This window comes from Nuphar pumila, chromosome 10 (genome assembly GCF_984573655.1).
Source record: "Nuphar pumila chromosome 10, dmNupPumi1.hap1.1, whole genome shotgun sequence".
NCBI classification, from domain to species: Eukaryota; Viridiplantae; Streptophyta; class Magnoliopsida; order Nymphaeales; family Nymphaeaceae; genus Nuphar; species Nuphar pumila.
Window position 1 is genome coordinate 2,291,243 of NC_143258.1, and position 11,578 is coordinate 2,302,820.

The 11,578-nt window shown below is 35.7% G+C and overlaps 1 protein-coding gene across 2 annotated transcripts; it reads right to left on the minus strand.

The window, feature by feature from the left end:
* Positions 1 to 1,538: 1,538 nt before the first annotated feature.
* On the minus strand, positions 1,539 to 11,330 carry LOC149823229 (serine/threonine-protein phosphatase PP1-like). Of its 2 annotated transcripts, none has more exons than XM_090018722.1 (4): positions 10,911 to 11,330; positions 3,035 to 3,594; positions 2,744 to 2,956; positions 1,539 to 1,906 (listed from the first exon to the last, which is right to left on the minus strand). In XM_090018722.1, the coding sequence occupies exons 1-3, from the start codon at positions 11,125 to 11,127 to the stop codon at positions 2,786 to 2,788; spliced, it is 948 nt and encodes a 315-aa protein (XP_089874848.1). In that variant the 5' UTR covers positions 11,128 to 11,330; the 3' UTR covers positions 1,539 to 1,906; positions 2,744 to 2,785. The 2 variants fall into 2 exon arrangements, with proteins under 2 accessions (XP_089874848.1, XP_089874847.1); XM_090018721.1 differs by having other exon boundaries at positions 1,539 to 1,932.
* Between the last annotated feature and the right edge of the window lie 248 nt (positions 11,331 to 11,578).

Genomic DNA, 11,578 nt, shown 5'->3' on the forward strand with positions numbered 1-11,578 from the left:
GGCATATGCTCATTTGGTATAATAATAAAAATGTGAATATAATTCTGTAGATGATTATGCAATAATCCTGTGAATTGTTTTCATTCACGAAGCTGTTACCGTCCCCTCAAACCAAGGAGGCAACGTAATTGCAAAAGCTGAAAATATTTATTCATAAAATTGTGAATTGGTCTGCCCACTATGAGATGACTTAATGGTTTGTCGAAATACAGAGCTTTTATTTTATGTGTCCAAAAGTAATATGGGCTTGCAAGTGTTTGGGCAGAATGTCTAGGCTTGAAATTTTGTAGCATAGAGGAAGTGAATAAAAGAGAGTAAAAAAAAAAGAAATAAGTAGACAGGTTTGGAGAGAGAGAGAGAGAGAGAGAGAGAGAGAGAGAGAGAGAGAGAGAGAGAGAGGAAAACATATCTAGTCATTGGACCAAGTACCCTGCAAGATAGTTATGCGAATTTCGTGAGGTTCACAAATATAGTTATGCAAACTTCATGAAGTCCGCAAACAAAAAATCTTGTGAATCTACCTTTAAGTGAGATAAGTGAGGGGGTGCGATACCCAGAAAGCATATATTGATACATCGCGTGAACCTCAAGAGGTCTGCTGTGCGAAGGTTAAAATGTTCCTTTTAACGACAATCATGTGGTTTTGAACATCGAGCAGATATTAAAACATTATAAAGTTTTTTCAGAAAATGCATCATTTTTGTCAAATCATTTTTCATTTATTTTATGCGTCCAAAAGTAAACTGAGCTTGAAAGTGTTTGGCTCGAGGAGACATTTTGAAATTTTGTAGCATAGAAGAAGTGAACAAGAGAGTAAAAAAAAAAAAGAAATAAGTACACGGGTTTGGAGAGGGAGAGAGAGGAAAACATATCTAGTGATTGGACCAAGTACCTTGCAAGATATAACATCTATGTAAAATATATCAAGAATATATTTGTCACCAATTACCACTCAATAAGCCAAGGCGAGCCACACAAATATTGTTCACATTCAGCTTGCCAAGCCTATTTTACAAGTTCAAACGAGCTCTTTATGAGCTGAACATGAGCCGAGCAACAAGCAGCTCAGCCTGTTTCCCAGCTCTAGTTGCTATACATCCATTTTCTGTTACAATTACCTCCAACTAAATGCTTTTTTTGAAATAGTGCAATGGACATCAGATTTCAGTGTATCCAATCAAACTTGTGTCCATGAGTTGATTGAACAAATTAACAAAAAATGCAATCTAATAATCCGAGCCTAATAAGATCCAACCTGACCCAGGTTGGTCAAGGGAAACGATTCTTAAAAATACAAAAAAAGATTTTCCTTCCACATTTTATTCTAACATGAGACCTGAATGATCAGACATGAACCAAGGATGATCCAACTATACAGGGTTTAGAACAATGGATGGATAAACTCAGCGCTAAAATATTTTTTTATTGTATTAATCTTACTTTAAAATCCATGATATATGATAAAAAATTGTTACAATCAAAGGCCAGGCCACTTCATATTTGACATCAAACACTACTTCCAAGCGTAAAGTCACAGATACAAAGTAGAACTATCTATTTTATTCAGAAGCTCAAAGGCAGAATCTTTATGCAGTAGATATGAGGTTTCATTGATTGCAAACACAATCAAAGAGAAACTCAAGGAAGGGAAATAGAGAAAAAAAGGATGTCAAAATGAAAGAAAAGAAGACTGATAACATCAGAATCTACTAGAGCCTTTTTAAGCATTTGTACCCTACTGCACATTCTTTTTTGTCCTTTTTTCCTAACATGCCAAGAATACCTTCGCATATTGCACAAATATTTCTTTAACAATACCAGATCATGTACAGAGATACCCTTTCTTTCCAGGATCGAGTGGATCAATAAAAGCATTCTGTTATGGGCTACCAGGAAGCAGTGACATCTGCAACAGAATACCTCTCATTAAACCTGCACAAGAGATAAATATGATGACTCAATCTCCTAAGCTAAACTTAGGTTTGGATTAACTTGGGGAACAAAGAGAAAAAAAGAAAACTGGGATGGTCCAAAGCAAGAATCATTTTCAAGTGTAGAGATCAATAGATGAAGAAAAAAAGAGCCAATAGTAGGGAAATCAAGATATTGGAACTCATCCAAATACTCTACTTTTTTTTTTTAATTATAACGGCAGATACTAACACCAACATGTCGTGTTAGCAGAAAAAACCAAATAAGCATAAAAGAGAAGGGACAACAGAATGACTTATCACAGCAAAGATGAGTAGACTAATGAACTATAAATATTTTCCTATAATAACATAATAACAAAGGAGTTGGTAACCATCACAGTCAATCAAAACCATAAGTTTCTTCACTGTAGGCAACAACTAACACCAATAACAGCTATTAGAAAGGATTTCTGAAGTAACTTAGCATAGGAAGAATTATCATGTTAGCCAATTTCAGGCAAATTCCATGTTATAGAAGCTCCAGTATTACACAACAAAAAGATACAGAGTAATCCCCATGGTTAATAAAATACCAAAACAATCATTAGGAAGTTTCAAACTTAGCTTTTGTCTCAAAACTAGTTCAGCTATCTCACCAGTTAATCAACCAAGTAAAATGAAACATCAAAGATTTTCCTTTGATTGTGAAGCTACACTCTGACAAACATTTATCAAAAAGGCAAGTAGCTAAACTTCAAGCAGATTACTGAACATGGTCCAAGCCACAATATAGTGGAACTGAATGAATACATTTAAATAAACATGATTACCACACAGATTTCCACAGTGAAATCTCTTATTCTTGTTGCCATTCATGCTCTCTGTCTAGTCTCTTGAGGATTTAGTATTTGGAAAGAGCAAACTAGACTTTCATCGACGCTCAACATTGCACCAGCATTATCAAACTCACTAGAATAATTAGGTGCTGAAAATATTGTTACAAGTTGCCTATCTGCAAAAAATTCATAACCATCCTCCACAACCTGCGAAAGTAAAACTTCCTCACCATATAAAAATAATAATGATATTGAAAATTTGCACATAATAGCAGAGATCAAAACCTGATGAGCACGACAGATAAGCTCGAGACCAAGGTTTGACAGAAACTCAGAAACCTGATCAGGACCAAAGGTGTAAGAAACTCCTCTGTCATTCATCCCCCACCCTTGTACATGTCCATCAGGATCAGACCAAAGCAAATCACATAGCAAACCAGAATCCGGAACATCTGTTGGGCGACTTAAATTTTTTAATTGATCCAAGTTTCTCAGATCAGGTGAAAGTCCACCATGCATGCATAATATCTTGTCATCAATGAGTGCTGCCACTGGGAGGCAATTAAAGCAGTCGTTGAAAGCTTTCCAGAGACGAACATTGAATCTATGTTTGCATTCGTCATAAAATCCATAGATGCGATTGATCGAAGCAGCCTCATGGTTTCCTCTTAAAAGATAGAAACTTTCTGGATACTTAATTTTGTAGGCAAGGAGAAGGCAAATAGTCTCAAGACTCTGCTTGCCTCGATCAACATAGTCACCCAAAAATAGATATTTTGTTTGAGGGGGATACCCTCCACATTCAAAAAGCCTCAAAAGATCAGAGTATTGCCCGTGAATGTCACCTGAAATATTACAGAAAATGCAACACATCCAAATGTTAGAGCAAAACGGATGACAAAAGGAACAATTTTTTATTTTTCAGCAAAATTTGATTTATTTCTTACAGATGAAAACAAGAGCTTAACTTGTGAAGGGTCATAACATTTTTTAATGGATTAGTTAATGAAAATAGATAAAATGTTTTTCCAATATATTGAAAAGCAAGTCGTTCACATGTTTTTCCTTCAAGCAAAATCATGAATAGGCATCATATACAAGTATGTCATTTCCACTAGTAAATTCATAAAAGACAAAGTTATATTAGTATCTCTAATTTAACTGCCTACATACAACAGGTCATGACATAGCAGTCTTCCATACCCTACTACCGCTTTAACATTTAAGCTCATTATTGATCCCTTAGAGAATAATTCTCTAGAAAGGAAATTGACATCATAACATTTTCAAAAAGCATGTTTCTTTAGCACTTTGCCAAACACCAACTATCCAACCTTGACCAATAGGTGCCTATCTTGGTGAACAAAATCCCGATGTTTAGAAATCCTTAACAATTGTGTGATTTATTCACCACGTGTCATCTGAAAAATCAAAGAAAAAAAATAGCCACATGTCATCTGAAGACAAAAAAAGGCATAAAGTCAGAAACCACAACTTTGTACAAATATAAAGCAGCAGCCTAAGAAACTGCAAGCTTCATTCAGAAACAAAGGGTTTATCCCTTGAAAAGAACTATATTCTTCAAAAATCACCAATACAACAACTCTCAGTGTGTGCCTCCTTTCTGTAAGGTCTAACAACTACCCACCAATGTCTTTTTCATAGGGAAGAAACTGTTAAGTATGGTGTTCTACATAATGTGCAGTTACAATCTTAAAAAATATAGGCGTGCAATGAAATGTGCACTACGAAAGTCACCAATGGCCAGGAAACCTACTTCCAGCTTAGACATTGAAAATGAAGATATTTGTTTCCTCATTTAAAAGGTGAATGCAGAAATTGGCTTTGAATTCTTACTGCCAGAAGAACGTATGCATGAATTTCAAAATTGGGCCTAGTTCAAACATCAAATAAATCATGATACAATTACCTGACCATATTTTTACCTATCTACAGGAATCCTTTTTATTACTTTTCTTTTCACAGTCTACTGAAAACTATATTTGTGAATTAAAAATTGATCAAAAGTCAAAAAACTGCCAAGTTCAAATGGCTATGGATCCTAATAATTCACATAGGATATACTGCTTTTGAAAAGGTAAAAGGATGAGAACTAAAAGGTGTCAGGCTGGACTGCTAGCATCTTTCACATCCAACAAAAAAAACAGGGATCATAAATCTGTATCAGATGAGAAACTTTCTTAAGTCTTGCCACAACATTAACACTGGCTTGAATGAAGTTGATTAGAGGAAAGAGAATATTCAAGATCAAAAATATATTTCATTTTTTTAACAAAATTTGAAAGTGAAAAAATTACAGATGAAACTATTCATTGCTACTACTGGGAACTGTGGGACCTGTTCCACAGGCAGGACTGTTAAACATGTCAGACAACCAAATTAACTTACAGGAGTCAGAGGAGAGGTAAGAGGCAATGGTACTGGTATGTGAGTCTTGCCTTTTTCTGGAATACGGATGGGGTACATGCCCTCTTGGTTGCCTTGACCCCATTGCAGATCAGCTTGACCAACGGTCGCTTCGATCTGTTACAGATCAGTTCGACCAAAGCTCAGGTACCCCTTTCCTATGTTCATGGAGGCATTCAAGTAGCTGTATATTCTAATATGATTCAGTATATTTATTTGATATCAGTCACGCACTACTATTAGAAGGATTAGGTTTTTTCTCATTTTCAAACCCATGATGAAAGATGAACGACACAAAATACCATTTAAAATTATTAATCATTCAAGTTGAGGGAAAAAATTGATGCATGCCACTCACACAATATCATGAAAATATATTTATTTAAAGCAGGCTGGAACAACTAGCTAAGTTCTCCAAATGATACAGCTAGAGAATGCACCAGGTGAGAAGTAAGGTCACACATTCAGTGAACATGGACACCACGTTCCATGAAGACCATATCAGTGAATAGCAGGTTTGAAAAGACCATAAATTGAAGGCACAGAGAACTTTGAAATGGTTCAAAAATAGACTTCGATACATACTTTAAAACAAAATCAAGTTGGCATGAGCTTAAGATGAAACTCGACAAAGCAATAGACCAGCTAGTCTCTCTAATGGCAGGTAATTAACATCCACAGCCTACACATTTTCTCAAATTCTAAGTTTTAGAACCCTGATAATTTTTGAAAAGTATAATCATACGGTCACATGCACCTTGTTTTAAATTCTAAGTTTTGAACTCTGATAAGTTTTGAAAAATGTAATGACAATTAAACACTGAAGATAGGAAAAAACATTTACTCAGTTCATGTGTGTAGCAGGTAATTAACATCCACAGCCATATACACCTTCTTCACATCCCTCCTCCTCCTCCTCCTATTGATTTCCTGCCTGATGTCATTTGTTTTCTAGCTTGATGGTTCATTTAGTGCTATTGGTGATTTGTGAATGTCCACTGTAGGTAGTAGCAATCTGATTGAATAACTTAGAATGTATTTTTCATTGCTTGGAACCTGAGAATGCTTAGGTAGCTTCCCCGATCATTAAGTCTTGTTTCCTCTTAGTGTTACTTCGATGTTTCTGTTGCAAGAGAACTCAAGTCACAAGTGGTATTATTTAGTGAAGTTTTTCATAATTTGTTTCACCTCTTGTCAGGTTCCAGGCAGACTGCTTGAGTGCTAAAAATTAAATTGAATAAAAAAAAACTATATTTTTGGTTTCTAAAGGGCCTATCCAGGGTTATTCATTGGCAAATTGTGTCCTCCAACTGATCCAGTTACTTGTTAGTGACTTACGAAATGTTCTCCATTTATAGCTATTGTATCTCCTTTATCCAAGCATGCAAGGGAGGATGTTTAAATTGCTTTATTTTTCTTGAATTATATGCAACATCCATTGTTGATTTTTAGATGGCTTTTATCTTTTGTGGTTTGAAAGAATAAACATAACGGACATTGAGATTTGCTCAATACTAGCTACTGCAGGCATACCAGCACAATTAATTGACTGAGTAAGTTTGTCTATATGAAGATTGCATGTGATTATGTATGTACATGTAATTGACTCTGTATGTGTTGGTTTTTGTAAAGATTGTATATATCAAATTATGAAAGTTAGTTTGTCTCATTATTTAAAAATAATTTTTTGATAGGTGGATGCACATGTAATTGACTGTTTATGAGTAGGATTGTAGATTTTCATACAAAGATTGTTCATGTGTAGGTTTGTAGATTTTCATATAAAAATTGCATTTGTTTTTTTGTCCTTCATTTGCACTTGTGAATGTTGTAACACTCTTATTTTGGAGACTCTTGGACAAATAAATTAACTTTTGGTTGTTAATGCTAATATGCATTATATGATGATGACATGATGTTGAGAAATTTAGTTATTAGTGATTTTGCTACTTTATTTTTCATTGAATGCTCACATTTTATTTGTTAGATACTTAGATCAAGTTGTGTTAATGTTACTTTTACTGTTTTACATGTTATTCTCATATTTTTCGGTATCTATTTTATATATCCTATTTTATATGGTCGTTGCTTCATGAATAAAGCATTTCTGGTGGGAGCAGCTAGTGCATATCACCTTATGTTGGGATGTTGCAAGTTCAAATCCCAATGGTATCGCTGTATAACTGGTAGGGGTCTGCCTAACCCCAGCTTGTCTTTCAAAAAACAATGTTTACTTTGCCAATGCAGACAACATAATGACATAAAACTATATGGGACCCCCACACAGATAAAACAATTCTACACATGAAAAAAGGATTGTGGCTTCTAGAGGGACACATGATTAAACCTTAATAAATTTAATGCTCAATTTTAAATTATAATGTCTAGATACTTCTGAGGCACAGGTGCAAAGCAGAAAACTTCCACAAGTCGAATAAACATGACCTGCTGACATGGTCTAATCCATTACTTTATTTCTCATAGTTTCCTAACCATTTGTTCGTGCACACTTCTGTGTCTCCCATGCTATGGACAAGATGATTGTAGTGAAGATTTAAACCATTAGATATCCAGTATTATCATGTATTACATATAGCTGTTAAACATAACTCGGATTTGATAGATATACATTAGAGGCCGGCTACGCCAGGAATAGTCCATCATGGTCGAGTCTTGTTACTATAACACAAAATCTATGTAAAATGATAACTTGCATATAATAACCATTTGCCCTGTATAGCTTGCAGTTACCCGGATCTCTACTTTGGCCTGTGACCTTTGCTCATGTGCTTATCCCTTTATTAACGTCAGAATCAGCAACTTCACATCAGCCAGTTCATAACGTTATGATGTTTACCTTGTTTATTCAGTCATAAATCTTATTCTTGTGAAAATATTGACCGATGAAAAAGCTCGAGATCTAGCTTTTCTTAGGAAATATTGGTATACATAAAAATATAAATATATGCAAAATATATACAAAAATATAGATACAAATATGAATAACATTAAAAATATTCAAAAAATTTGTGAATAATATTTTCAAAATAGGTGATACTTTGAAAATAATGCATTTTTTAAAGAAAATATCATAATAAATATCAGCAAAAAATTGGATATTTTATTCACAGGGCATCATAACTTCAAAATTGTTGCACTTGTACATGCATAATTCTATCCAAAATGAAGTTTGTTTTATAATCAAGGTAAGCATAAAGGACTAAATCTTGTCTACACAGGCACGCACATGCACAAACACACACATGCACATACACAAAATCAGACTACTTGTTCTCATCTTGCTCCTCGTGTAGAGAGCATAAACTTAAATAAAACCTAAAAATCTATGCTAATACTCCAGATAGTGCTTAAAATCTATGCTAATACCCAAGCCAAGGTTTGGCTAAAGGTCCAGTGCAATTTGGTCCAGGTTCAACAGACAGTCTTAGACTGGTTCATTTTGAGTCAAATCCAGGTGAAACCAGCCTAAGACCTAACTTTTTGGCATGTTAGGTTAATGAGTCATAACTGCTAGAACTCAACCCACATCCAACCTGGCTCATTTGTAGCACTAGTAGAGCCCACACCACAGTGTGTGTGTGTTAGCATGGATATGGCTTACTGTGCATGTGTGTAAAAGCAATCTTTAAGTCTCAATTCTTCCCATATAAAGACAAAAGAGGGTCAGATGCACGGTTGCAGGTTAATATTTCCTGTTACTATTTCTTTGAGAGGTTGATGAATACTCATTCCTACTCCTTTCCACTTGATATTCTACCACAACATAATGGCAATTCTGAAGTTCACAAACAGACTTGATGCCCCTTTTCCACATTTAATCAAGATACAGTTGGGCTGGTCTGCCATTATGCAAGATGAGCAGCTTCAGTGCAGCTCAAGTACTTTGAAATTAGGATAAGAAGTTTATTGCCAACAAGGCTGCCGATACCATTCTATTCATGCCAAAAGCTAGTCAGCCATTCAGAGCACTGTTGGCTTGACGGCATGGTTAAATGATAGAATCATTTTTCCAGGCCTTATCCAGTAGAAACAACATCACTGCAGAGCTCACAATATTCCTAAAGCGGATGTGGTCTGGGCAGAACTCAAAAGAAGGGACCAAACTTACTCCAGAATGCAGAGAATATTTATCAATATTGACTATATAGTGATATATAACTGTTACACTACAGGCAACATAATGACAAAACTATATGGGACATTCTCACAGATAAAACAATTCTACACATGAACAATGGATTGTGGCTTCTAGAGGGACACATGATTAAACCTCATTAAATTGAATCCTCAAATTTTAAATTATAGTCTAGATACTTCTGAGGGACAGGTGCAAAGCAGACAACTTCCACAAGTCCAATAAACATGACCTGCTGACATGGTCTAATCCATTACTTTATTTATCTTAGTTTTCTACCATGTGTTCCGCGCACACTTCTGTGTCTCCCATGTTATGGAGAAGATGCTTGTAGCGAAGATTTAAACCATTAGATATCTAGTACTGTCATATATTACGTATAGCTATTAAACATAACTTGGATTTGATGGATATACATTACAGGCCAGCTACGCCTGGAGTAGACCATGTGATGGTTGAGTCTTGCTACTATAACACAAAATCTACATAAAAATGACTCATAACTTGCATATAATAACCATTTGTCCTGTATAGCTTGCAGTTACCTGGCTCTCTACTTTGGCCTGTGGCCTACAACCCATACCGCTCATGTGTTCGTTGCTTTATTAACGTCAGGATCAGCAATTTCACATCAGCCAGATCATAACATTATGATGTTTGCCTTGTTTATTCAGTCATCAATCTCGTTCTTGTGAAAATATCAACCGAGGAAAAAGCTGGAGATCTAGCTTTTCTCATGAAATATTGGTATACATAAAAAATATAAATATATGAAAATATATCCAAAGATATAGATACAAATATGAAAAACATTAAGAATATTAAAAAAAAGTATGAAATAATATTTTTAAAATAGGCGATACTTTGAAAATAATGCAATTTTCAAATAAAATACTGGCTTTTGAGAATACCACAATAAATATCAGCAATACTTTGGATATTTTTATTCATAGGGCGTCATAAATTCAAAATTGTTGCACTTGTACGTGCATGATTATATCCAAAACGAAGTTGGTTTTATGATCAAGGTAAGCATAAATGACTAAATTTTGTCTACACAGGCACGCGTGCGCACGCACACACAATCAGACTACTTTTTCTCATGTTGCTCCTCATGTAGAGGACATATACTTAAATAAAACTTAAAAATCTACGCTAATACTCTAAATAGTACTTAAACAGCGCTAATCTTCAAAATAGCACTCAATTTTCTTTTGATTCCCCCAAATTGAAAGCAATTATCAAATATTCGATAAAATCAGGATAAGTGCGTAATAGCAACAAGGTGTGTAATTAACATAAAATATCCCAACAAAAACTCTGAAAAACAAAGAAGGGAGAAATTAACTCATAATCTCAACTTGATCCAAAAAGACCAAAACCGAAGAAAGAATTCAATAAGGGAAAGGACCAGAATAAGTGCGTAATAGCAACAAGGTGTGTAATTAACATAAAATATCCCAACAAAAACTCTGAAAAACAAAGAAGGGAGAAATTAACTCATAATCTCAACTTGATCCAAAAAGACCAAAACCGAAGAAAGAATTCAATAAGGGAAAGGACCAGAAATCTGCGTACCGCAAACCTTGATCGGGGCATTGAGCTCCAAGAGATTCGACTGCTCAAGGAAGATCTCCCGCGAGGTGTAGCAGAGCTTCCGGATTTGAGATTCCTTCAGACGGACCTGTCTTCTGGCCCTCGACGAAAATCGGACCTCCAGGAGGCGAAAGATGATCTCGTCCAGCTCAACGGGGTCGATCCTCTCTTCCCGCACCGTCATGGACGCCCCGATCATCTCCGACGCGTCAAAAGATTCTTCCCTGAGAGATTCCTCGAAATTCTAGGGGCTCTCTCCCTCCCTGTGAAACCTTCCTCCTCCTCCTCCTCCTCCTCCTCCTTCTTTCTTGCAGAGGAAGGGAAAGGGGAGAAAGGAGGAATTGACGAAGGAAAGAAGAAGGGAAGGGGAATCTAATGGAGAAGAAAGGAACCACGAGGGAGACCAACGTCTCTGACTTCGAATCCACGACTCTTATACACGGTGTAGTTCTTCAAAACTGCCACCGTTTTCTCATATTATTTCTCTTCTGCCACTTCTCTTTAGATTCCCGGGAAATAAAAGGGAAAAGTGTATAAACTCTAGGGGTGCAAACGGGTCAGATTGGATCCGGACCTTTCTGGATCCAAATCAGATCTAAGGAGGTAAGGTTGAATCAGAATCCAAATTGCATGTGGTAATACTGAGTCCT